Raw genomic sequence first — 25,963 nt, forward strand, 5'->3', positions numbered from 1 at the left:
AAGAAGGTGGCAACGGGATAGAAGAGGGAAGATTGCAAATGATCGAGGTGTGGTTTTTGCAACAAGAGGCAAGAGAGACCACTAGAGGGACTACAGTAGAGTGGACTCCTACAAATTGATTTGTTTTGGTTGAAGGCTGCAAGCTAGAGTTCTTGCAGTTATTGAAGGTTTGCAGACAGAAGGACAGAGCAATGGGAGAAGGTTTGTTTGTGCCAGAGTGGAGGAAGAGCTGAAGACGAAGAGAGTCTTATAGGATGCGTCTCCTAGGGTCTCCGTATATGGCGCCTTTGTTAGAGACTTTGCCCAATCTAGAGCTTTCTCATATGTACCTACTATCAATTAGTTCAAAGCTGGTTTGTCGTGGATGAAGATGATGCTCTGGAGAGTTGTTTTTGAGACCTATCAGTAGAGGACCTCGAAGTTTTCTGTGTTTCCTTTTTTCTTAAAGCCCGGAGTCTAGGGATGTTAAGGTTGTGTGGTTTAGTTTCAATGAAGAATAGAATGTGTTGAGCTTGAGCTCTTTGTGATTTGTGATTTGTTGAGGTTTTGTGTCATGGAACTATACTTGTATTGTTTGGATTGAGAATATGGAGGAGGAACACCTGGAAGTGTAAGTCCATAGTTAGTTGTGTCAGAAACTAAGCCAATCACCTTCAATTGGGAGGCTAGAGTAAAACTGAGTCAGTTAAATATCAAAAACAGTCAGCTGAAGGTTTTTGAGGTTAGATCTAGTCTTTCTAAGTTAAGTGAAACCTTTTTGGGATTTGGTCTGACACTCCGGACTATCAGCAATCAACAGCAGTCAGAAGGGCTAGTGAGCTGAAGGTGTCTCAGAGTCAGCAAGATTTCAACTGCTACTGCCAGCTGAGGGTTTATTGTGATGGATCCTCATTGGGCTTGAGTGTTTTGAGAGTGTAGAGGTATTAGAGGACACTGGGGTGAAGGGTTCTAAGTCAACTATAAGCTAGCTCAAATTTGGATCAGAAGGTGTCAAAGAATAACTGACTGGTTCAGAGATGCTCTAAGGGTCAGAGCTTGAGGTTAGATGATGTTTGAGGAAGGTTGGAGAGCTCGAGGACATTTACTTGACTGGGGATCAAGGTTAGTATTTTGAGTCAGATTTCGGACAGTCGTGGGTTGTATCTAAGTCAGAAGGTCAGTAGGGAGTTGGCAGGGAGAGATGATAAGGTAGGTGAAGCTGTGGAGCAAGGGTATAAAGTGTGTTGATGTGAGAGGACAGTTTGGGAGTCAAGCGGATGTATATCTAACTGGAATCAGCATCAGCCATTCAAAGGCAAAATCCAACTGGTTCTGTGTCAATTGGAGAGGATTTTGATCAGGTGAGGTTTATAGGTGTATGATTAGTGCTTTTGGAGGTCAGTGTTGACCTAGGAGGATAGCTGGAGGAGGCAGCTGGATGAGATAGGGAGGTTGGGAGGGTGTTGAGGTGTGTGGAGGATAGGTGCGGGTTTGATTGGTGTCCCTAGAGCTGGGATTTCAGTATCCCCCAATTTTGATCCCATTGTGTCTTCTTATTGTGTTTCTTTTGGTGGTGTAGTAGAGGCCGTCACCTAGTCACCACACATGCTTTGGTGCCCCCATTGAGGATCAGAAGGTTCTTGTTAAAGGCTTTGGTCAGCAGTTTGGAATCCACTTGTATTGAAGGACCCACTCACTTTTGTTGAAGCTGTAAAGACTGTTGTGTACCAGGAGAAGAAGATGAGACGGAAGGCTGGTATGCCACCCACTAGACCCAGAAGAGTTGCTGTGTTTGATGTACATGATGTATGTCCTCCTAGGAGCAGTGTGCATGTGATGGATCATTGTGTCAGTGTCGTGTCAAAAGCTGCACCGACAACAAAACAGTGTGTTTGTGAAGTTGAAGAGAATGCAGTTTGCATATCCGTGGACCTAGAGGAGATAGAAGATGCCGACAAAGCGATGGAAGATTGCTCAAATGTTGGTGAGACTGTTAAGGAAGGGCAGGTGGTCCCAAGTGTGCTAGAGGAAATGTACCTATGATGGTATCCCAAGTGGAAAAAGACACGTGGCGATCAAGTGGATAAGAGCAGGTGCGCCCAAAATAAAAAAAAGCAAGTGCATGGGCGATCAAAAGAAGCGGGCAATGTAGGTTCTAAAAGGAAAGAAGATGACAACGGGGTGGAAGAGGGAGGATTGCAAATGATCGAGGTGTGTTTTTTTTGCGACAAGAGGCGAGAGAGACCACCAGAGGGACTGCAGTAGAGTGGACTCCTACACGTTGATTTGTTTTGGTTGTTGAAGGTTTGTAGATAGAAGGATAAAGCAATGGGAGAAGGTTTGTTTGTGCTAGAGCAGACGGAGAGATGAAGACGAAGACAGTCTTGTAGGAGGTGTGTCTCCTAGGGTCTCCGTGCAGCACCTTCGTTACAGACTTGGCCCAATCCAGATCTTGCTCTTCTGCACATGTTGTCAATCAATTAAAAGCTAGTTTTTCCTGGATAAAGATGATGCTACAGAGAGTTGCTTTTGAGGTCTATCAAGGGAGGACCCCAAAGTTTTTTATGTTTTCTTCTTTTTTCTTAATGTTTGAAGTCTCAAGGATGTTGAGACTATTTGGTTTAGTTTCATTGAAGAATAGAGTGTGTTGAGCTTGAGCTCTTTGTGATTTATTAAGTTTTTGTATCATGGAGCTATACTTGTGTTGTTTGGATTGAGAATATGGAGGAGGAACACCTGGAAGTGCAAGTCCATAGTCAGCTGTGTCAAAACTAAGTCAGCCACATTCAATTGAGAGGCTAGAGTCAAACTAAGTCAGTTAAATATCAAAAACAGTAAGTTGAAGGTTTTGGAGGTTAGATCTAGTCTTTCTAAGTTAAGTGAAATCTTTTTAGGATTTTGTCCGACAATCAAGACTGTCAACAGTCAGCAATCAAAAGGGTTAGTGAGCTAAAGGTGTCTTAGAGTCATCAAGATGTCAGTTGCTATCAGTTCAGGGTTATTGTGATGGATCCTGATTGGGTTTGAGTGTTTTGAGAGTGTAGAGGTATTAGAGGACACTGGGGTGAAGGGTTCTGATTCAGCTGTAAGCTAGTTCAGATTTGGATTAGAAGGTGTCAACTGAGAGCAGCTGACTGGTTCAAAGATGCTCTAAGGATCAGAGCTTGAGGTTAGATGATGTTTGAGGAAGGTTGGAGAGGTTGGAGGACATTTACCTGACTCGAGATCAAGGTCAGCATTTTGAGTCAAATTTCAAATAGTTGTGGATCAACTATGATATATCCAAGTTAGAAGGTCAGCAAGGAGTCAGTAGGGGAGAGCTGATAAGGTAGGAGAAGCTTTGAAGCAAGGTTACGAAGTGTGTTGATGTGGGAGGACAGCTTGGGAGTCAGACGTATATCTGACTAGAATTAACATCAACCATTCCGAGCCAGAATCCAACCAGTTCTATGTCAACTGGAGAGGATTTTGGTCAGTTGAGGTTTATACGTGAATGATCAATGCTTTCGGAGGTCAGTGTTGACCTAGGAGGACAACTGGATCAAATAGGGAGGTTAGAAGTGTGTTGAGGTGTCCAGAGGTGTCAACTGAAGAGCAGGACAGGTGCAGGTTTGATTGGTGCCCTTGAAGCTGGGATTTCAGTATGCCCTAGTTCTGATCCCATTGTGTCTTCTTCTTATGTGTATGTTGGTGGTGTAGTAGAGTTTATATATATATTATTCACAAAACTCGTTAAAGGTGCATTAATAACACCTTACCAACACTAAAGTTCAAAAAAAATTATGACCAAGGTTACCCAGTCGTGCTATCCACGAGGCATCCCCATTGCTTGCGCATTCCTTCTCTCATTGTCTCCCTCCGTCTCCTCGACCCTCCCTCTCAGCCTGGACAAGCAAGAGCGTGCAGAGAAACAACCCCACCCCCCTCCGCCTCTGTGATTGAGGGGGAGAGAGAGAGAGAGAGAGAGAGAGAGAGAGACCTGCTCAACCTGGACAGGAGAGAGAGGCTACTCGACATGTCTGCACAGAGACAACCCACCCTCCTCCGCTGAGACCTGCTCAACCTGGACAGGAGAGAGAGGCTGCTCGACATGTCTGCACAGAGACAACCCACCCTCCTCCGCTACCGTAATTCTCTCTCTCTCTCTCTCTCTCTCTCTCTCACACACACACACACACACACACACACACACACAACCTGCTCAGCATGTCTGCAGAGACACAACCCCCCATGCTATCCCTTACATATCAATGAGAAGAGAACAAAACTCCTGCACTGCTATGTTTTGGCGCACATTTGGAAATTAAATCGGGACATCACACCACAAACTTTTTAAAGATCCCATCATAAACTCATCTCTTGACTACTACTCCTCGAGGAATCTCTTAGTGAATTCCTTTTAAGTCTACTCACAATCCCCTGCCTTAACACCAACACCACCTTCCTACCACCCAACACCAATGCAACAGCTTGTTAATGCATGCCATCAACTCGTCTCGTCTTCTCTCCACCCTATACAAACTTAACATGAAGGAAAGTGAACCTCTAACCACACACTTGAACAAATACAAAAGCATTAAGCAACAACTGGAACTATTCATTGATGCTCCTTAACTAACACTGCACTGCAGATGCACTCATGCTATCACCCTACCTTGTTTACCTCTGCTACACCTTCCTCCATTTTCCCTTTGATTATTGAAATTTGAAAGAAACAAGTTCAAATTGACTAGACAAGGTGATATAACTTTCAAAAAAAAAGGACAGGAGAAACGCTTTGCTTTAACACGTGTGCCGAAGATGTTCCACATAATATGTCAACTGTGCTAAAAGGTCATCTGCACATGCCAGTTGTTGCCCACATCAAGCAGTTGTTTATGCATTTTGCAAGTCATAATCAATGAACTGTCCAAGGCTATAGCCCAATGGTAGCACCCATGCCTCCCAAAGTGGAGACAGTGGGTTCAAAGTGGAGGTAGTGGGTTCAAATCTACCCTAATGGCATACCTTACCGGAGATTTGTAATCTAAGTCACCTCTTATTACCAAACGTGGCCACACCACATCTACCAAGGCTATAGGCCAATGGTAGCACCCATGCCTCCCAAAGTGGAGATAGTGGGTTCAAAGTGGAGGTAGTGGGTTAAAATCTACCTAAAGGCATACCTAACTGGAGATTTGTAATCTAAGTTACCTCTTATTACCAAACGTGGCCACCACATCTAACATAGCATTGTGTTGCTTCACAGTTCAAAGGCGAGACCCAGTATACCTCTTCTTAATGCCAAACCTAGCCACACCAAGCCTAACATAGCATTGTGGTGCTTCGAAGGCTAGAGTTGGTAAATCTCCTCTTAATACCAAACCTAGACACCATGCCTAGTGTCGATAAACCTCTTCTTAATACATGCATGCAGATGTGTATGATTAAATGGCTTTGCATGCATAACAACCTAAAAACCTTTTGCAATCAAAAAGACTATCCTACATTTCTCACAACAAATCATAGAACCCATAAGTTCAAATGTTTAGGGGGTAATCTTAAAGTTTTGCACATTTTTTTAATTAAGTTACAACCGAAATGCCCTAATATAGCTAAAGAACGCTCTCCTATTTGATACACAAAACAAAGCAGCTGTGAAACTGAAAAGAAAATATTCCTATGCTTAAGCCATGGAGCCGAATACACCCGCAGCCTTAACTGGAGACGACCATCTCCACTCCCCTCTGCCTCATACCAGAATGCCCATTAGGAGGATCATACAACACCTTCATTACATCTCACTAGAAGGGGAAAAATGCACTACCTCTTGCTCCCATATTTGCAAAGGTTTAGCACACAAAAGAAGCAAACCTGGGCACGCTCTAAGCTTGACCTTGCAAATTCAGCTACCTTGACACTGGCTGCCCGGCCTCGCTCTAAGCAGTTCAGATAATCATCAGCTGCAAGAAACTCAGTATCTTAGCATTCTTCATAATATATACAAATGAGTGATGCCAACACAAAAGACGTGATTTAGGGGTATAACCCACCGACGGCTGCTCATGGACAGGCAATCATGCCCGTCCATATCGCGCTTGCCTGTCCGCTAAATGCAGACTGCTGTGTGAAGGCCCTGAGTCTCGGAAGTTAAGTAAAGAGTTCATACCAGACAAGGCACCTTTTGAGACTGAGGTAATAATGCCACGCTCTGTTGGCTCATTGTCAACTGTTGGGGGCCCTACTGATGCCACAGATAATGCGCGGCCTGGAAAAACGAGACACACATGCCCACGAAGCTCCTGTGAACACAACAAATCATGGGGGCGGTCATTGCTAATATGATATAGAAAAACATTGCAGATTGTGATATTCTACCGAGGGACACCAAAAGGGGATGCTATACACCTTTTCCTCTTTCTTCATTGGATCAAGGAAGACTACACCCTCGTGATCAACAACACAACTCACCGCCGCTGTAAAAAAAGGACATAAAAGAATATCAGCACACAGATTTTGAACATCAAGCTTGGATAACTGTCCTGCCAAAAGTGCAGCATGAGACAAGAACGTGAACTGGGAGATAGGTATGGTACCAATGAGACCGCTTAAAGGAACTCCAGCATCAACAAGGGCAGCACAAGCTGCATTTATAGCACAAGCCAGCAGCTTTTGATAGGTTAAGGAAGAGCTCTCTTTTCAAAACATAATACGCCTTTACATTTGAGGATGACACCCTTAAGATAGTGAAATCTCACACTTGATTGGGAGTGGCCTTTTTAAGGTAGAAAATTCATCACCCGCATCAGCAGCCAACTTAGCTACATGATATGTATCACCGTTGAGGGACAATGCTCAGTCACACTTTCAGCAAAGCACAGACCAAATGCTTTCTCTCTGACTATAGAGATAGAAAGAGAGCAGTGGAATAAAACACATACAGCACACACAAGAGTCCTAAACTACTAATCTGTATTATGTACAAGAAAGAAGTGTTACAACTGAATCTCTGGTTTAAAAGATGACTGAGAAATAAAGATGACAAATCTGAAGACAGGAGGGGATTAGGGTTAGGGTTTACACAAAGCAAATAGGCGTGGAAAACCAAGCAGAGAGTGAACACGACTGCTGTAGATATCTCAATGATCGAAAAATGTGAAGTACAAGCCACATGATAGTGACCCCTAAAGGATAAGTGTTCACATGACCGGCCATAAATGTGCCGGGTGGACCAAAACACTTATAAACTGCATATAAGTGAAAATGAACTAAACTGGGGGAAAAAACCTCCACTAACTGAAGTAAAAAGTGCCCCAGTAACCTACTGATGATCACTAGCACTCCTCTGGGTGCATACACAGCATAAAACCCAACAAACCCCCCTGGAGTGATATGTGATCACTGTACATCATCCACCGAAAGGAAACAAATTCAAAGCATTGCGGAATGGTTCAAATTTCGGACGTGGTAATGCCTTGGTGAAGATGTCTGCCACATTCTGATCTGTAGGACAGTAGATCAGACTGATATCTCTTGCCTGGAGTCTCTCCCGAACAAAATGATAGTGAATCTCAATGTGTTTCGTGCGAGCATGAAACACAGGATTCCTGGCCACAGCAATGGCACTCTGACTATCAGTATAGATAGGTGTAGGCTCCTCCACTGAAATATCCATATCAGTCATAAGACGACGCAGCCAAACACACTCAACAGTAGTAGTGTAGGCTGCTCTGTACTCTGCCTCACAAGATGAAGTGGCCACTGTGGTCTGTTTCTTGCTTAGCCAAGAAATGCATGAAGCGCCAAGGAAGAAACAATTCCCACTAGTGGAATGTCTGGTATCAAAATCACCAGCCCAATCTGAATCACTGTAAGCATGTAACTGCATGTCACCCCCCTCAGGATAAAGCAACCCAAGAGACAAGGTACCTTGCAAATAACGGAATACACGCTTCACAGCTTGCCAATGTGACAACCGTGGGCTGTGCATGAATCTGCTCAACTGAGAGACTGCATACTGAATATCTGGCCTTGTATTACACAAGTATATGAGGCACCCAACAGCCTGAGCATATGTAGTGGCATCAAAGGAAACACTGTCATCTTGTAGTGACAGTTTCATCCCAGGCTCCATAGGAGTACTAATAGGCTTGCAATCCTGAAATTTAAACTTCTCCAGAAGTTTAGCAACATAACGTGATTGCAACAACCCAATGCCTCTATTATCCTGCACAAACTGTATGCCCAAATAGTAATGTACAAGGCCCAAGTCAGACATGTCAAATGTCTGTTGCAGTATCTCTTTAAATGCTGCAATTTTGTCATCATTTGATCCCATGAGCAAGAGATCATCCACATAAAGACTGATGACCAGCAGATCTGTCTCTTCTTTCTTCACATACAAAGTGGTCTCTGATGGACTGTTCACAAATCCCTGAGTGAGTAGAAAAGCATCTATTTTTGAATACCAAGCTCGTGGAGCTTGTTTCAAACCATACAAGGCCTTTTTCAGCCTACATACTTTCCCTTCATGACCATGTTCTGCAAATTTCATGGGCTGAAATACATAAACTTCCTCCTCGAGGTCCCCATGTAGGAATGCAGTCTTTATGTCCAACTGATGAACAACCCAACCACGATGTGCAGCCAATGCAATGACACACCTAAGTGTCGACATACGGGATGTAGGAGCAAATGTCTCCTCATAATCAATGCCCTTCTTCTGTGCATAGCCCTTTGCAACTAGACGGGCTTTGTACTTGTCAATGGATCCATCTGCATGTCTTTTCAACTTGTAGACCCATTTAGTACCAATGGCTTTCTTGCCTTTGGGCAGATCAACCAAATCCCATGTTTGATTCTTTTTAATAGAATCAATCTCATCCTGCATGGCTTTGTTCCAATGCACATTATCTCGTGCATCCACGAATGAATCAGGCTCATCATCATCCTGTAAACTGGCTGCCATAACCAGATTCAAATCCATGATGTGTGCATGCTCATTGGTCCTTGTCTCCCTACGAGTACGACCAGCAAGAGGACCTTCTAAATGGCTGTCCTGTAATGTCCTCAAATACCATCTAGGTATATGTCTAACCTGTGGTGCCTGCTGTCCCATATTTGGTTCAGCTTCTGGCTGATTTGGCTGCTGAATTTCTGCACCACCTACATCATTTGCTGGCTGTCCAGTACCCTCATAAGTTGGATCACCAACTGTGGAATGAAACTCCATGGGTAGTAGACCTTCAAACACATCATTTTCAGCCTGATTTGCCTCATAACCAGCCATGGATAATTCTGATTTTTCATCAAAAATCACATCCCGACTGATGAATATCTTCCTGGATAGTGGGTCATATAACCTGTAGCCCTTGCTCTCACGGCTATACCCAACAAAAATGCATTTTGTGGCTTTATCATCAAGCTTCCTCCTCAACTCTTTGGGTATGTGTGCATATGCAAGGCACCCAAAGATACGAAAATGCGATACAGAAGGCTTGCGGCCATGCCAAGCCTCAAAAGGAGTAATAGAAACCAATGCCTTTGTGGGACATCGATTCAAAATATGACAAGCACACATTACTGCTTCCACCCAAAAGATATGTGGTAGTCTTTTTGCCTTTAGCATACATCTGGCCATCTCCATGAGTGACCGATTTTTCCTTTCTGCAACCCCATTCTGCTGTGGAGTGTAAGGAGTAGTATACTGATGTTTTATACCTCTACTCCCAAGAAAGGAATTCAGCACATGTGACATATATTCCCCCCCTCGGTCAGAACGGAGAGTCTTCACTTTGCATCCTGACTCTGTCTCAGCAAGTGCTACAAAGGCCAAAAATGCATCATATACCTGTGATTTCTGTGTCAAAGGATAGACCCAGCAAATACGAGAGAAGTCATCAATAAATGTTGCAAAATAAAAGCAACCACCTAATGACTTCGTCTGCATGGGACCACAAAGATCACTGTGTATAAGTTGCAACTTTGCAGTTGCTCTTAGAGCCTGATCACGTGGGAAGGAAAACCTGTGCATTTTTCCCAAAATACATCCTTCACAAATGTGATCTGGAGGCTTCTCCATGAGAGGTAGATCTGTAAACATATTATGTCGCTGCATAAGCATAAGACTACCAAAATTTACATGCCCCATGCGAGCATGCCATAACTCCGCATCAACCATAGCTGGAGTAAGAGTGAATGCATGATAAGCAGACTGATCCACTGGCTGAAATGCATCCAACTCATAAAGTCCATGACATAATGTACCAGTAAGCATCAAGGTCAAGGCATTTGCTTTGTCTCTGACCATGCATTTATCATCATCAAAGTGGACTTGCATTCCACAATGTGCTAAAGAAGAAATGGACAACAAATTCTTCTTTATCCCTGGTACATATAAGGCATCTGTAAGGCGGAGAATGGAGCCATCAATGGCTGTAAGCTGAATCTCCCCAATGCCACACACTGGATATGAAGCATTGTTGGCACACTGAACAGTTTTGCCAACAGGGGCAGGGCTAACATGACTAAACAAATCCCTGCGAGATGTGATATGCTTTGAGGCACCACTATCAAAATACCAAGTACATGCATGCTCTGTCATACTGAGTGCCTGTGAAGACCAAGAGGCATCATAGCTGCATGTATAGAAACAGTAATCCCTGTCCTCAACAAAAGAAGCAGTCTCTGCAGGAGCTTTAGGAGCATCATTTACAGACATCCCAGCTTCCTTTGCCTTCTCTTTGGCAATCCTCTTCCTACATTCCGTGATGTAGTGACCTGGCTTCTTACAGTAATGACATTTGTCCTTCTTCTTGGGCTGTCCATCACTTTTCTTGGTATCCTGTGAAGAACCACCATCACCTGAATTTTGATTTGCACTCTTTGGCTGAGATTTCCCTTTCCTCTTTTGACCTGTAGTAAATGCTTGTTCAGCATTTGTGTTCATATTCATATTCTTCCTCATTTGCTCCTCTTGTAGTAAGAGAGCAACAAGTTCCTGATACTTGAGGGGTTCAATAGCATTCCTCATGCTGAGGTTCAAAGAGGTATGGAAAGCCAAGTAAGATCTTGGCAAAGAGTGCAAGATGGTGGACACAAGCTGTGTCTCAGGAATAATCTCATCCACATTGATGAGTTGCTCTCTCAAATCCTGCAGCTTGTTCAAGTGGCTAGACATATCATCTCCTTCATTCATTTTCTGATTTTCCAGCTCTCTTTTCAAAAATGAGATCCTAGCCTCATTACGAGCAGCATACATTTGCTCCAAAGTCACCCATGCATTCTGTGAAGTGCCAGCTGAACGAATATGAGGTATAATAGACCTCTGAACTGACAATGCAATGAGTGACAAAGCTTGTGCATCCCTGGCATCCCATGTCTTTTGAGCATTTGTTCTCTGAACAGGCAATGGCTGTCCTGGAGCCTGTACCTGTTGTCCTCGTCCACGAGCACCCCCTTGAGGAGGAGTCTCTGGAGCCAATGGACCTGGACGTGGTTCATCACCACTAACAAAATCCCAAAGACCTTTTGCCACAAGCACATTTTTCAGCATAAAACTCCACAAGGAGTAGTTCGTGCCATCCAATTTGTCTTCCTTAGACAAATATGTGAATACATCACTTTGCTGTTGATTTGCCATTATGCTTTACGCACAATGTTGTACCTGTTTACCAAAAAACCAATAGCAAAAACCCTGATAACAACTGTACTCCACTGAATACAGTTTACCCAAATCTGCCTGCACTCTGAATCCTTAGAATGTGCAGCTCAATGCACCAATGACTGAGTAGAGCAGCAAATGGCGTACACAATGCCAAAATGCCCCAAAAATGCCCAAATTTGCTGCACCCAAACTGTGCAAAAAACTGTATATTTTCTTGCTAGAAAATCTGCCTGTTGTGCCTGTATATTTTTCACAGAGAAAAATAAGAATGCCCAAAACTCAAAGCCTGTAATGCTTACCAGCTGAGATATGAGTTGATTGTTGTACTCATGCAGGTACAGTCCACCAAAGAGCAAGTACTGTTGACTGTACTGTGCAGGTACAGTCGACTGGTACTGTACGGAAGCAGTGCTAAGACTGGGCGAGCAGGTACAGTACGGAACAGGAGGAGAAAATGGAGTCGAATGCACTGCAGGTACTGTTGACTGGTACAGAACAAGTACGGAACACCAGATGCTGCTGGTCGCTTGTACTGACAGTTGTACGGCTGTCTGCGCAGGTGTGTACAGAAGACTGTACGGAGAAGGAACACCAGATACACAGCAGGTACACGTCAGCTGCAGTCGAGCTGTATGCAGGTACAAGCGTACGTAGCAAGTACAACAGCGCTGATGACAGGCGCAGTCTTTCGAAGCTGATGCACGTGCGCTGACTGGAACTGAAGCGGAGGGCGGCGCTGACTGTTCGAGGCTGGTACACGTACGCATACAGTACGGGGCTGGTACACGTACGTAACTGCAGGCGACGCCTGTTGTAGTACCTGATTGAAGGCGACGTGCGACTGGATGTACGGGCAGCTAGCGTAAAGATTAACTGACGGCGCACAGGTGAAGGTGACTTCGATTGAATGTACGGGTAGTGCTGAGCGCAGGCAGTGTACAGCAATGGGCAAAGGTAAAACTTCAATGGCTCTGATACCAATTGAAGACAGGAGGGGATTAGGGTTAGGGTTTACACAAAGCAAATAGGCGTGGAAAACCAAGCAGAGAGTGAACACGACTGCTGTAGATATCTCAATGATCGAAAAATGTGAAGTACAAGCCACATGATAGTGACCCCTAAAGGATAAGTGTTCACATGACCGGCCATAAATGTGCCGGGTGGACCAAAACACTTATAAACTGCATATAAGTGAAAATGAACTAAACTGGGGGAAAAAACCTCCACTAACTGAAGTAAAAAGTGCCCCAGTAACCTACTGATGATCACTAGCACTCCTCTGGGTGCATACACAGCATAAAACCCAACAAAATCACAGCCCAAACACTGCTGAAGATCTCCTGGCCAGCCCATGCTCTGTAGAAAGACTAATATAAATGCTCTGTAGAAAGACTAGTGATGAGAAATGCAAATGATTTTGGTGATTTTCTAGCGCATGTATATCTATGCACCCGAGGTGCTGGTCGGCCACTTCAGATAGTGCCGGCCCGTGGCGAGGACTGCCCACGACCTGTTTCCAACCTGGCCGACAGCTATCCACTGGCCCCCTGCACGTGGCACGAGCACCAGTCCTTAATGCTATGCATGCTGCCTGACTGCCCTGCTATCTGATCTCCAGCTGGTCCATGCATGTGGGTTGTGCCCTGAATACTCGTAGGTGTGTCACATTCTCCCCCACTTGCATCGTAGCTATCCTCAGCTGCATGGCCTCCTGATAAGCCTCTCAACAATAGGCAAGACTCGTCTGTGAACTAATCCTCGTCAAACTAGAACTTGAGGAGATAATGTAGTTGCTTCCGACAAGAACCCTGCTTATACGGGTGCAAAACAACTTGCTCTAGTACTACGACCTCTTGTAATCCTCTGTCATCCACCAACTTGGGTTCATCCTCATCCAGGATAGTGCTTAACTCTAGCCCATGATACTCCACGAGGTTGCTCGAAAGGAACACCGGATGCATCCTCCAATGGCTTGGTAACTCCAGTTTGAAGACTACAACACTGAGCTTCTTGATAACCTTGAATGAGCCTTTTTTCTTCAGAGCTAGTTGGGAAGAATATCCCCGAACTGTTTGAGCCTCTGAGATCTTCAAACATACCCAATCTTCTTTGAAGTTACTATCCCATGATGCTTGTCAGCCTCTCGGACTTGCTTTGTATGTGCCTTCCGTATTTCTTTCCAAACATGTCGCAACATTTAGTCCAAATCCTGAACCACCTGATCAACACCATAGTACCCCGTGGAAGTTTCAAGAGCTCAGGTCATCGGGTTAATAATGGGACTACCATACACCACCTCAAATGGAGGCTTCTTAGTTGACACCTACACTATCATTGATGGCATGCTCCACCAATGGCAAGAACTCCTCTAAAGAGTCTGATGCTCTTGAAAAAAACATCATAGCATTGTGATCATAGTCTTGTTTGTGCTCTTGGTCTGGCCGTCTGTCTGAGGATGAAAGGCAGTAGTGAACTATAATTTCGTCCCCACGACCTGTTTGACAGCTGTCCACTGGCTGACTGCCACATGGCCCAAGCGCATGTCCTAAATGCTACATGTGCTGCCTGACTGCCTGCTTCCGGTTGGTCCATGCTTGGAGGTTGTGCCCTGAGTACTCGTACATGTCACATTGACTCACTAGTTAGACTGGCAGCAATGTATGGGGCAGCTTTTTGGGCAGAAGAACTCACTCCTTCAGACTGGAGCCAAGAAGAGACTTCAAGTCATCATGCTCTCACGAATCACAACCCATACACACTAAACCTTCTCTCCCAAACCACATCATTCTAGCAAAGCTTGCAGCCCATCCCTTTCACACAGACACCTTATTTTAGTTGGTCACGTATATATTCAGGATGGGACACCTAGCAGACAGAGGGCGGACCAGCTACCATGGCTTCTTGCTTTCACATCATCTATGCACTTAGCCTCGCAGAGGGTAGAATTGCAGGTATGCTCATGTCATGAGGCAGTTGACGTCACATGTCTCTCTTGATGCACTGCCACCAATACAGTATGATGAAGTGTCCCATAAATGAAGTGTCCCGTAAACCATTTCCAAATGAAAAAACAGACATTTGGCAACTGAATAGCCACAAGACATGGATTGCGCCAGAGATGCTCCCATCTAGAATGGCCATGTACTATTCAGATGTCAGCTTCCTTAGGAAAAAACACGTTACATGCACTTATAGAGCAGTTTAGGCACTGCACATTGAGACAGGAAAAGAGGATTTAAGTGCTAGGCACTCTACCTTGGATGGCAAAAATAATTTAATGAGGACATCAGAATCCCCTTACATCATCTGAGATGCAAGTGGGGATTGCAGTCACAAAGCCCTCACAGCAACTCCCAGCTACAGGAGATAGGTGAAGATGAGACTGAGGGGCACTATATTTCAAATGCCCTGTCTACTATGAGGGTTGATAGCACCAGGTTTTGCACTTCCATCAGAGTAAGAGTTGCTTGAGCCACTTCTTCCTTTAGAAGCTGTGAGAAAGATTGATAGCTACTAGAGAGAGAAGTAACAACAGTCATCCCCTCTTTTGTTCGAACCACCAACTCTCATTGCCCCGTCTGTTCGGTATATATAGAGATCAACAGGAAGCATGGCAGGGAGGACCAAAACAGAAATGCATGTAGATATCTTTATATAGCTCTTTACAATGCCAATAACAATTAATAAAGGATACTCCTCCATCATCATTCACCACCTGCATAAAGTGAGCAATAGAGACGTTAGCACAGATGGACAAAAAACTGGTATTCTTGAGTATTGCATATTTCATGAACACTACAACAAATGAGCTAGACTCCAATTAAAAACTTTTACCACAAGATTTTTGAAAGGTTGATGAAAATGACTAAAGAAATTATACCATCGAAAGTAGCAATCCTTTGTAACAGTGCCAAAATCACCAAGGGGCATGTAGCATAGTGGTTAGGTCTAGTTATAATCATGCAGGTCTTGAGTTCAGATCCCAATTTTGACAAGTTTGCTTCTAAAGGTCACCTAAGGTCTACTATACCTATCTGGACTTTAAATTAATTATGTGGGCCTTGCCAGGCTCAATTGAATAAAAGGAGAAAATAAATAAAGCCATTAGTAGACATAGATAGAACAATATAGGCACTATCGACACCAGAATTTGTCTGAGTCTGGTGGGCCGCAGAAGCAATTAATTAACAACCTTAATTAGACAATCCATGGATGGAGACTCGATTCCATATGGGACACACCATGCTGGATGCTCTTAAGTTGTAGAGGATTGAGGTGCTGCTATAATGCTCAAGTCCTTTCATGACCTACGCACGGGATTGCTTCATCTTTGGTAGAAGCAGCTTTCAAATAAAATATGGCTTACTTACAGGAAAAAAAAGATATGTGATAGGTTTAGATTAATTATGCCTTTTTTTAAAACAACCATCACACATACGGGAACCTTACCTGTATTATTACAGAAATAGCTGTATTAGGGTGCATGGTGGTAAGAACAATATGCTCCAAAGTCCTTTTTAATACAAATTCTGCTTCTCTCTCAGCAGTGCCTACACATATAATTTACAAAGGATGAGCAGCACAGATTAGTGAAATCACGCTCTAGCACCCTCCATAAAATCATCATGCCATCAAAAGCTATTTAAGCAATAAAAATGAAATAGACTACAATTTTTTTGTGACATGTCGATCCCATTTCAAGAGAGTAAAAGAAAGTGCACTCAAAATTCTCTCATTATTTTATCAGAAGTGTAGCAGGCCATCCCCACTAGAGATCAATGTGACCCATATCACCATCAGCAGTGTTAAAGGCATAGTTCGGAAGCAAAGTGAGCCCCACCACATGGGCGCCAGGCAGCAGATGAGCAGCAAGACAGTATATATGGGCGCCTAGGCAGCAGAGATGGGCGTTCAAATATGGATTTGGGCTGGTAGTCCAGCCAGGCCGACCTGCACTTGGTGGAAGCCGGGGCCTTATTTAAAGCACCCACCACTCCATGTTTAGAGCATTCAGCACCTAAGAAACCCCAACAGTCAGAAGCAAGTCTCTCTAGAAGGCAATTTGGGCACACAGTTCAGCCAACCTTTGTCCTTTGTCAGAGCTAGATCTAGGACTTTCCTGATTTCAGCCTGCAAATTGATTGCAGCAATTGTTTATTATTTTTCACTTCCAAGCGAACGCGGACAACAATGCAGCTCTCGAGTGGAGTAACATTAAATCCTCAAAGTGAGGTAAAGCAGAAAAGCAAGAGGAGGGACTGTTACAACCCCACGGATCTGAAAGAAAGAGCAGACACAGGTTGTAGGCAAAAGCACAAACTGTAGAAGGATGTGGACAATTGAATATTGCTGAAAATGAGCATGAGGGAAGCCCATAGATGCTTACAAGCATAAGAGACTATTGCAACAGCCAATGAACTCCAGCAAATATGCAAGAATGAGATGAAATATGAGGAGAAGGATGTGCTCCCTTATACATCCCTCATATGAGCTGGTCGTCCAGCTGTAGCAGGCCGACAACAGTCGTGTAGCATAAATATGCTATAAAATGCCTAAGAAAAACTCATAAATGGTAAAACAATCCTCGGTGATGCCTACAATGTAGGGCCTCATAGAAATGACCAGTATAAGCATGCAAAGGTACATGTAGACCCTTTGGAGATGATATATATTCCAACACCTCCTCTTCAGCACCAGAGGGGCAGTCCAATACCAGCACGTTGAAGTAACACCTCCAAAGTAGCTCTCGGAAGTGGTCTGGTGAAGAGATCAGCCACATTGTCCTTGGTAGAACAATATGCTAGCCGAAGAAGTCCCAACTCAATCCAATCACGTACAAAATGATAATGCACCTCAATATGCTTGGATCGTCCCCGTATCACATGCTTCTAAGCCAGAGCAATAGCACTCTTAGAATCCGAGAAGATGGCAACCAAGGAAGTGTTGGCACAGCACAAATGCTCCAAAATCTGATGAATCCAAAGTGCCTCAATGGAGGAGAGAAAGTAGGACTTGTACTCAGCCTTAGTGGAAGAAGCAAAAACAGTCCTCCGCTTCTGAGACTTCCAAGAAACCAATCCTGTACCAAGCATGAAGCAATATCCAGATGTAGACCTCCGAGGATCAATGCAGCCTGCCCAATCAAAATCTGTGAAACCAACCAAATCAGCACCATTGGAATAGGTGATGCCATAATCTGAAGTACCTCGAAGATAACGAAGAATTCTCAAAGCTGCCTACCAATCAGACCTTCGAGCGGCTGATGAGAACTGGCTAAGAACACTCATAGCATAGGAGATATCTGGACGGGTGTTGGCAAGGTAAAGCAATGAGCCAACAATCTGTCAGTACTCTATGGAATCCACCAAGGGTGTATCATCCTCCTTGGATAACTTGGCATAGGGATCCATGTGACAAGAGAGAAGTGTACAGTCTGATAACCCATATAAATGAGAGCACCTTCTTCACATACTTTTGCCAAACCTCTAGCCCAAGAAAATAATAAAGAAGGCCAAGATCAGTCATCTCAAATGTCTCTGAAAGCTTGGACTGAACCTGTGTGACCAACTCAATATCTGAGCCAAAAAGGATGAGATTATCAACATACAAAACAATGACACAAATATCCCCATCAGAAAGAAGCACATAGAGATTGTTGTTTGCATATGCCCTCTCAAAGCCAAGAGATAACAAGAAGGCATCAATCTTTTGATCCCAAGCACGGGGTGCATGTTTGAGACCATAAAGAGCCTTCTTCAGAAGATACACATGGGTGTCCTGTCCGTGAATCACAAAACCAGGAGGCTGCTCAACATAAACTTCCTCCTCTAAATCGCCATTAAGAAAAGCAGTTTCGACATCTATCTGGAACACGAGCCATCTGAAGTGTGCAGCCAGAGCCAAAGCAATCCTGATGGTGGTATACCTGGCTTTAGGAGCAAAAGTCTCATCAAAGTCTTCATCTGCCTTCTGAGCATATCCTGGAGCAACAAGGCGGGCTTTGTACTTGTCCAAAGTACCATCGACATGAAACTTAACTTTGAAAATCCATTTCACACCAATCAAGGCCGTGGCACCAAAGACCAAGTGTGATTCCTCTCAATAGAGAACATCTCTGCTTCCATGGCTTGCCGCCACTGCGACTATGAAAGAGCCTCCTCTGGACTCTCAAGCTCATCGATCTCCTGGAGAGAACTCATGAGAGCATAATTCACTGTGTGACGAGATGTGGAAGCCCGAGATGAATGGCAAGGTCCACGGATAGTGGAAGAGATCTGGTTATGGAACTGTGCATCAATGAGACCAGAATCTCTAAAGAGTTGCTGAACCCACCAAGGTAGACCAGCCTTCCTTTCAAAGTGTGAAGAAGAAGATCCAGTTGCAGTAGAGGACTCATCCGATACTGCTGGGAAAGTGAGCTGGGAAGTAAAGTTGGTGATCTTGTAGAGACCGCCATCATGGACTCCATTGGCAAGAACCGAGAGAGTCTTCCTATCAATCACTTCAATGACCTCATCATCAAAGTACACACCAAGTCCCTTCCGAAAAGCTTTGTACACTGAAAACAGATTTTTGGAAATCCGTGGTACATATAAAACATGTAAGGTGGCAAAGAAACCGAAAGAAACATTACCAACACCGGTGACAGGAAGCGAGGAGTTGTCGCCGATGCGAACTAAAGAAGAGAGAGTCTGGTAGTCCTCCAAGATATGGGCTTGATTGGTCATGTGGACAGAAGCACCACTATCACCAACCCATTCCACCGCTTCAGGTGTGTCATTGACCTCTTCTGGAGAAGTCATCTTTGTGATCACGAGGAGTGAATCCTGTGAAGAAGTGGATGAATCTGTGACTACCATGTATGCTACTTTGGCAGATCTCTGATGGGGAGAAAACAGAATTAGGGTTAGAGTTCATTCATGGGAGACATACACAGAGAAGAACAAGGGAGAGAGAGAGAGTTGTGGGGATAAGTCAACTCATCAATAGCATGAGTGTGTGACTCCCCTATCACACATGTATATTGCACTAGTACACATAGTGCACTTAGTACATTAAAAGTACTAAGTGTACTATGTACTATAACTTATGGGCTTGTACACACTATAAGGGTGGGCATAACGCCTTTACCCCAACAACCTCCCACTTAAAGGCAAAGTGCCCTTAAGTAAAGGAAAAGAAAAAATCAGCATGTACATGATAATATACAAGGCCATATCAAGGCTGAAAATGGCCTCATCCAATGCCCATCAAGTGTCTGCAATGAGCAAACCGCTCCGTAGGCAAACTCTTTGTCAACAGATCAGCCGGGTTGTCATCCGTGTGAATCTTAACAAGCTAAATTTGCTTGTTCTCTATCACCTCTCTGATGAAGTGATACTTCACATCCACATGCTTCGTCTTTGCATGAAAGACAGGGTTCTTTGCCAACTGAATGGCACTCTGACTGTCACAATGCAACAATGGAATATCCCCTGTATAGCCCAAATCAACCACTAACCGAGATAGCCATAATGCCTCCTTGCAAGCCTCTGTGGCTGCAATATACTCGGCCTCTGTAGTAGATAAGGCAGTGCACTTCTGCATCCTGGATATCCATGACACAGCACCTCCTGTGAATGTAAACACATAACCGGTAGTAGACTTCCGGTTATCTGGATGACCGGCATAATCCGAATCCGTGTAACCATGCACTAATGCATCCTGTTTGCCAAAGCAAATGCACATATCCTGTGTGCCCTTCAGGTATCTCATGACACCTTTCACTGCTTCCCAATGCTTCTTGCCAGGGTTGGCCATGTATCTAGAAACCACTCCCACTGCAAATGCAATGTCCGGCCTAGTAGCAACCATGGCATACATGAGACTGCCACAAGCTGAAGCATACGGAATTTTGGCCATATCAGCCCTGTCTCTATCTGACTGTGGGCTGTCCAGAGCACTGAGTTTCACATATGGAGGCAAAGGAGTACTAGCTTTCTTCCCCCCGTCCATATTGAACCTCTGCAAGACTTTGCCAATGTATTCCTTCTGAGACAAATACAACACATGCTGATTTCTGTCCCGAAGTATCCGCATACCCAAGATGTGATTTGCATCACCCAAATCCTTCATATCAAAGGTTTCATGCAGCCTCTTCTTCAAAGCATCCATCTCTTTACGAGATTTCCCGGCAATCAACATATCATCAACATACAAAATGAGAATCAATAGACTGCCATCCAAAGCTTTTTTGGTGTACAAGCAGTGATCTATGTCACTTCTCCTGAATTTTTGAGATTTCATGAATGTATCAAATTTATGATACCATTCTCTTGGTGCCTGTTTGAGCCCATAAAGACTCTTTTTCAGCTTGCATACAAGCTTCTCCTTTCCACTTACTGCATAACCCTCTGGCTGCTGCATATATATCTCCTCATGGAGATCACCGTGAAGAAAAGCAGTCTTCACATCCATCTGAATCAAGTCCAGATCATCATGCGCAACCAAAGCCAACACAGCTCTAAGTGTGGTCATTTTGACCACTGGAGAGAAGATCTCATCAAAGTCCACACCATATTCCTGCTTGAAGCCCTTAGCCACTAACCTGGCTTTGTATCTTGGCTTTGCATCTGATGCAACTTTGAGCCTGTATACCCACTTGCATGGCAAAACCTTCTTGCCTGCAGGTAAATGCACCAACTTCCAAGTTCCATTTTTATGCAGAGAATCCATCTCTGACTTCATGGCACGCTCCCATAGAGCCTTGTCTGCCCTCTGTAAAGCCTCTTTATAACATGAGGGCTCCCCACAGTCAGTGAGCATCAAGTAGTCAACCCCTGGAACAAACGTGTCAGGGACTCTGGAGGGTCTAGTGGACCTCCGTACCCAATGACCATCATTTGCAGGTTGCTGTCCAGCCTGCGTATCACCCATAGGTGGCTCCTGTTCCATGCCATAAGGCTGAAAAATCATGCCCGGTATCTCCTCCAACTGTGGTATATCCATAGGGATATCTCCTGCCATCTCTGGCTGTCCATTTGGACCATTTTCAGCACCATTTAAGGGCTGGTTTTCCTGCTGTAATGGCTGATTTACAGCCCTTTGTTGTTGTCCATGATGTCCATCATCATCAAAGATGACTCTGCCAGGCTCCTGTTGCCTTGCAAGCTCCTTATACATGCATGTTTCATCAAAAATGACATCATTGCTGCGTATGATCTTTCTATTCATGGGATCCCAAAGTCTATACCCCATTTCACCTCTGTCACCATATCCTAGGAATATGCATTTGTGAGACTTAGGATCAAGTTTGGTGCGCATTTCCCTGCGTATGTGCACGTACGCAACGCAACCAAACACTCTCAAGTGCTTGTATGACGGAGGCTTCCCTGTCCATACTTCCTCTGGCACTTTCCCACCAAGCCTCGTGTTAGGTGACCTGTTTATAAGGTGAACGGCTGTCATAACAGCTTCAGCCCAAAAACCATGAGGTAATGCAGCATGTGACAACATAGAACGGACCTTCTCCTGAATGGTCCTGTTCATCCTCTCTGCTGTCCCGTTTTGTGGAGGATCATAAGGAGTAGAGAGCTCCCTCTTGATGCCTTTAGCATCACAAAAGTCCTGAAACTGTTTGGACATATACTCTCCACCATTGTCGGAACGCAAAGCCTTCAGTGTTTTGCCAGTTTGATTCTCAACATGAGCAACAAACTTCTGAAACACTGAGAATGTATCACTCTTCAAACGAAGAGGATAAACCCACACCTTGCGTGTGGCATCATCAATAAAAGACACAAAATATTTTGCCCCTCCCAAAGAAAGCTGAGGCATCTCACATACATCTGTATGCACAAGCTCTAACTGAGCATCTTTCTGTCCAAGAGCTTTCTTGTGGGGGCACTGTAGTTGCCTACCATATATACAATGCTCACAAAACTGAAAACTTGAAAACTTTAGAGAAGGCAAGTAACCCAAACGAGACAATTGCTCCATTCCCTTGACACTCATGTGTCCCAACCGGCTATGCCACATAGAAATTTCCGGCAGCTCGGTTGCATTTACATTAGCATGGTGACAAACACCTGCATGCATAAAGTAAAGAGTGTCCACCTTAGAGCCTCTGGCAACAACCAGTGAGCCCTTACTAATTTTCCACTTTCCACTACCAAATGTGGTAACATAATCAGCATCATCAAGCTGTCCAGTAGAAAGCAGGTTCTTCTTGATCTCAGGCACATGCCTGACATCATGGAGCATAAGCTGTGAGCCATCTGAAAATACAAGCCTCACATCACCTCTGCCAAGAATCTTGCATGCATGGTTATCACCCAAATAAACCACTCCTTCATTGCCAGCAGTGTACCTGACAAACAAGTCTCTGCAACCTGTGACATGAAAGGAGGCACCTGAATCAATGATCCATGAGTGCATACCATGACCACCTGTAAGAAGTGAATGGGCATCAAGTGAAGAAGTAAATAGGACCTCATCCTCACTGCCACCTGCATGTGACACATTGATTTCTTCAATCTTGACTCCACTTTTGCCCTTTGGCTTTACATCTTTGGCTTCATCCTTCTCTTTGTCTTTGCCTTTTCCCTTTTCTTTTTGATCATTTTTCCATTTGTAGCATTGCTTTTTAATGTGTCCCTTCTTGCCACAATAATGGCATTCCAAATCCTTTTTGGAGCGAGACTTGCTCCTTCCCCTTTCTTGGCTTTTACCCCTTTGCTGGGATCTCCCACGTGCATTCATTGCATTGGACTTTCCAACAGAGTTGTTCTTCCTGTTCATCTCTTCTTGAAGAAGAGCACCCTCAACATCTGCATATGACAGCATAGCATTCGAATTGCTAGTGGCTGTCCTGAATGTGTCCCAACTCTCTGGCAAAGTGCATAACAAAAAAGTGGCTTTGAACTCATCGTCCATTGCCAACTTTTGATTAATGACCTGGCTGACAATACCATTAAACTCATTTAGATGGGCTGTCATAGACGCCCCTTCCTTCATCTGAAGGCCTATGAGTTTCTTCAACCAATACACTTTGCTTGAGGCACTTTGTTGGGCATACAAGTCCTGCAATCTCTGCCACATTCCCCAAGCTGTCTTCTCTTCACGAATGCTGAAAAGTAATGAGTCTGACACAGACAACATGATAGTAGATCTTGCCAGCTCATCCATATCTTCCCACTCTTCAGCAGTAAGAGAAGCGGGCATCACACCCCTTTCTTTGATAGGCTTGTGCTGCTTTTTCTGGAGCAACACATTGTAGCACTGGGTTTGCCAAATATCATAATTATGCGAGCCTTCAAGCTTCTTGATGTGAAGCAATGAAGAGCTCTCACCTGTGGTTGCCATAGCAAAATGCAACCTGTCAATGCCTGACTCCCTGCAAGTGTGCAAACACTGCACCAAAAGCACACAAAGTGCTCACAGTTTTTCTCCCAAGCTTTATCTCCCACTGCGGAAGCAAGAATGCAACTTTTCTCCCACTTTTTGTGATGAAAACACCAAAATCTGGTTGCTGCAGATTTTGGACAGCACCTTAAATGTGCTCTTTTGCCCTTCCAAAGTACTGTACAGCAGTACCAAGTGCTCACCAATGATGTACCAAACCTGTACCGGCAAGTATAGCAGCTGAAATTCAACCTTTTCCTCACTCAAATCAGTGTACAGCCATGCCAAAACATGTACAAATCTGTACCAAAACTGTACCAACAGGTACAATAGCAATAAATGCTCTCCTGGCTGTCCAAATGAGTAAAAATCAGACTTTTACAGTCCCGAACACTGCATAAAACAGTCCCGAACAGAAATTGGGCAAAAGCCCCTTGACTGCAAGCTGATTTTTGAGGATTCAAGGCATAAATGTCTTGCCTGCTGCTTTGCCAAGCTCAACAAGCATACAAACTTGAAAAGCCCCTTGATTTAAGATCAATTGCTGATCATACATGGTACATTGACGCACATGAAGGCATCCAGAGTGTTCACGATGCTTCCCCTGGCCACATATACATCAAATACATGAAAACCCCTTGATTTACAGGCACATTGAGTGCTTGTAAGGCATCAACACATTATCCACAGCATCAAATACGATTGCCTGCATGCAAATCAACCAAATCGGCACAAAAGCCCCTTGATTTGCACTGCAATTTGCTGCAATTTTGCCCAAATGTGTAATTTTTCACATCATACAGCATGTATGAGTGCTTAATTGCACAATTACATCAAAAGCCCCAAATTTCGACATACAATTTTATTTTTTTTTTCCGAGAAAAGATCCTTTCATTAGTTATGTAAAAAACGCCCGTAGGGCTACAAAAGAGATCTCTCCTGCTCCTAACAGAGAGAAGAGCAGTGAATACATCATGGCAGCCCGGGAGACTCTCCCTAGGTGCTGCAAAATACAAACATCAGTCTAAAGGACTGAACGGCTAAATCATACAATGGGGGGGGGGGAAGAGCCAAACAGGAGGCCTGTAGTGCCAACGGGGGGATCCCGTGTGTAGGGTGTAGAACGGGCCGCAGCGCCAAGTGGTATGAAAGGCCTGGCGCCGTAAGATCGCCTCATCCGAGTCTCCCCGGATGCGGTCGTACTGTCCTCGCAGGGTGTGGATCAACTCCTGCCAAATCCCTCGAACAGTCTCTGCTGGTGGCTCCAATCTCCCCTCAAAGGCCGTGAAGCACCGGGCCCTCCAGGTGAACCAGATGGTGAGGCTGCTGAGGAGCTCCCATCGTAAATCCCTCTCCTGTGTCCAGCTGGCGGACGAGTAATCCGGTGCCGGAACCAGGCGAGGCTGGCCCCTAATAAAGCTGATGGCCTGACTGCCCTGCTCCATCTCATAGCCCATAGCAGGCCCTGACGAAGTCGACCAAGCAGCGGCACCCCACGTAAACATACCCTCTGGAGAGAGGGGGGCCAGAATACGCAGCATCCGCAGCCAAATCTGCTGAGCCTGAGGGCAGTCCCAAAGGCAATGTCGCTGTGTCTCCATAGGGTGGCCGCATCGGACGCAGGCCGCCGGGAGACCGCTGTAAACAAGCCAAGTGCCAACTGCTGAGCCCCTGTGGGCGACCAGCCACTGAAAAGCCGAGATCCTGCGGGCCTGTCGACTAGCCCAGAGCCGAGCCCAGAAATCCTCCAGGAACTCCTGTGATAGTCCCTGCAATCGCCAATGCCCCGATGCCGCTGGAGAAACCGTCCTCCTCGCCGTCAAGATATGCCGTCCCAGCCGAACAGTATACTGGAAAAATGTGATCTCTGTGGCCTCAAGGGATGCATAAGGATCATGCCACTCGTACTCTCCGGGGTCCCACTGCAGCCGGGCCAAGGGGCGCGCTGCATATGCCCAT

The 25,963-nt window shown here is 44.7% G+C and overlaps 1 protein-coding gene across 2 annotated transcripts in view; it reads right to left on the bottom strand.

Annotated features, from left to right (window-relative positions):
- Nucleotides 1–5,486: 5,486 nt before the first annotated feature.
- The window catches only part of LOC147610566 (Ribosomal protein S5 domain 2-like superfamily protein), a 45,439-nt gene continuing 24,962 nt past the window's right edge, over nucleotides 5,487–25,963 (bottom strand). The window contains exons 3-9 of one of the 2 annotated variants that reach the window (XM_086786037.1): nucleotides 16,073–16,173; nucleotides 15,318–15,338; nucleotides 6,564–6,627; nucleotides 6,367–6,434; nucleotides 6,128–6,260; nucleotides 5,833–5,921; nucleotides 5,487–5,705 (exon numbers count right to left, since the gene is read on the bottom strand). In XM_086786037.1, the coding sequence (XP_086642163.1) occupies nucleotides 5,676–5,705; nucleotides 5,833–5,921; nucleotides 6,128–6,260; nucleotides 6,367–6,434; nucleotides 6,564–6,627; nucleotides 15,318–15,338; nucleotides 16,073–16,173 (506 nt within the window). In that variant the 3' untranslated portion in view covers nucleotides 5,487–5,675. Of the gene's footprint in view, nucleotides 5,706–5,832; nucleotides 5,922–6,127; nucleotides 6,261–6,366; nucleotides 6,435–6,554; nucleotides 6,628–15,317; nucleotides 15,339–16,072; nucleotides 16,174–25,963 lie in introns of both variants that reach the window. The other variant, XM_086786035.1, reaches the window with a different exon arrangement.

This window comes from Cibotium barometz, chromosome 49 (genome assembly GCF_041138505.1).
Source record: "Cibotium barometz isolate CiBa-2024 chromosome 49, ASM4113850v1, whole genome shotgun sequence".
NCBI classification, from domain to species: Eukaryota; Viridiplantae; Streptophyta; class Polypodiopsida; order Cyatheales; family Cibotiaceae; genus Cibotium; species Cibotium barometz.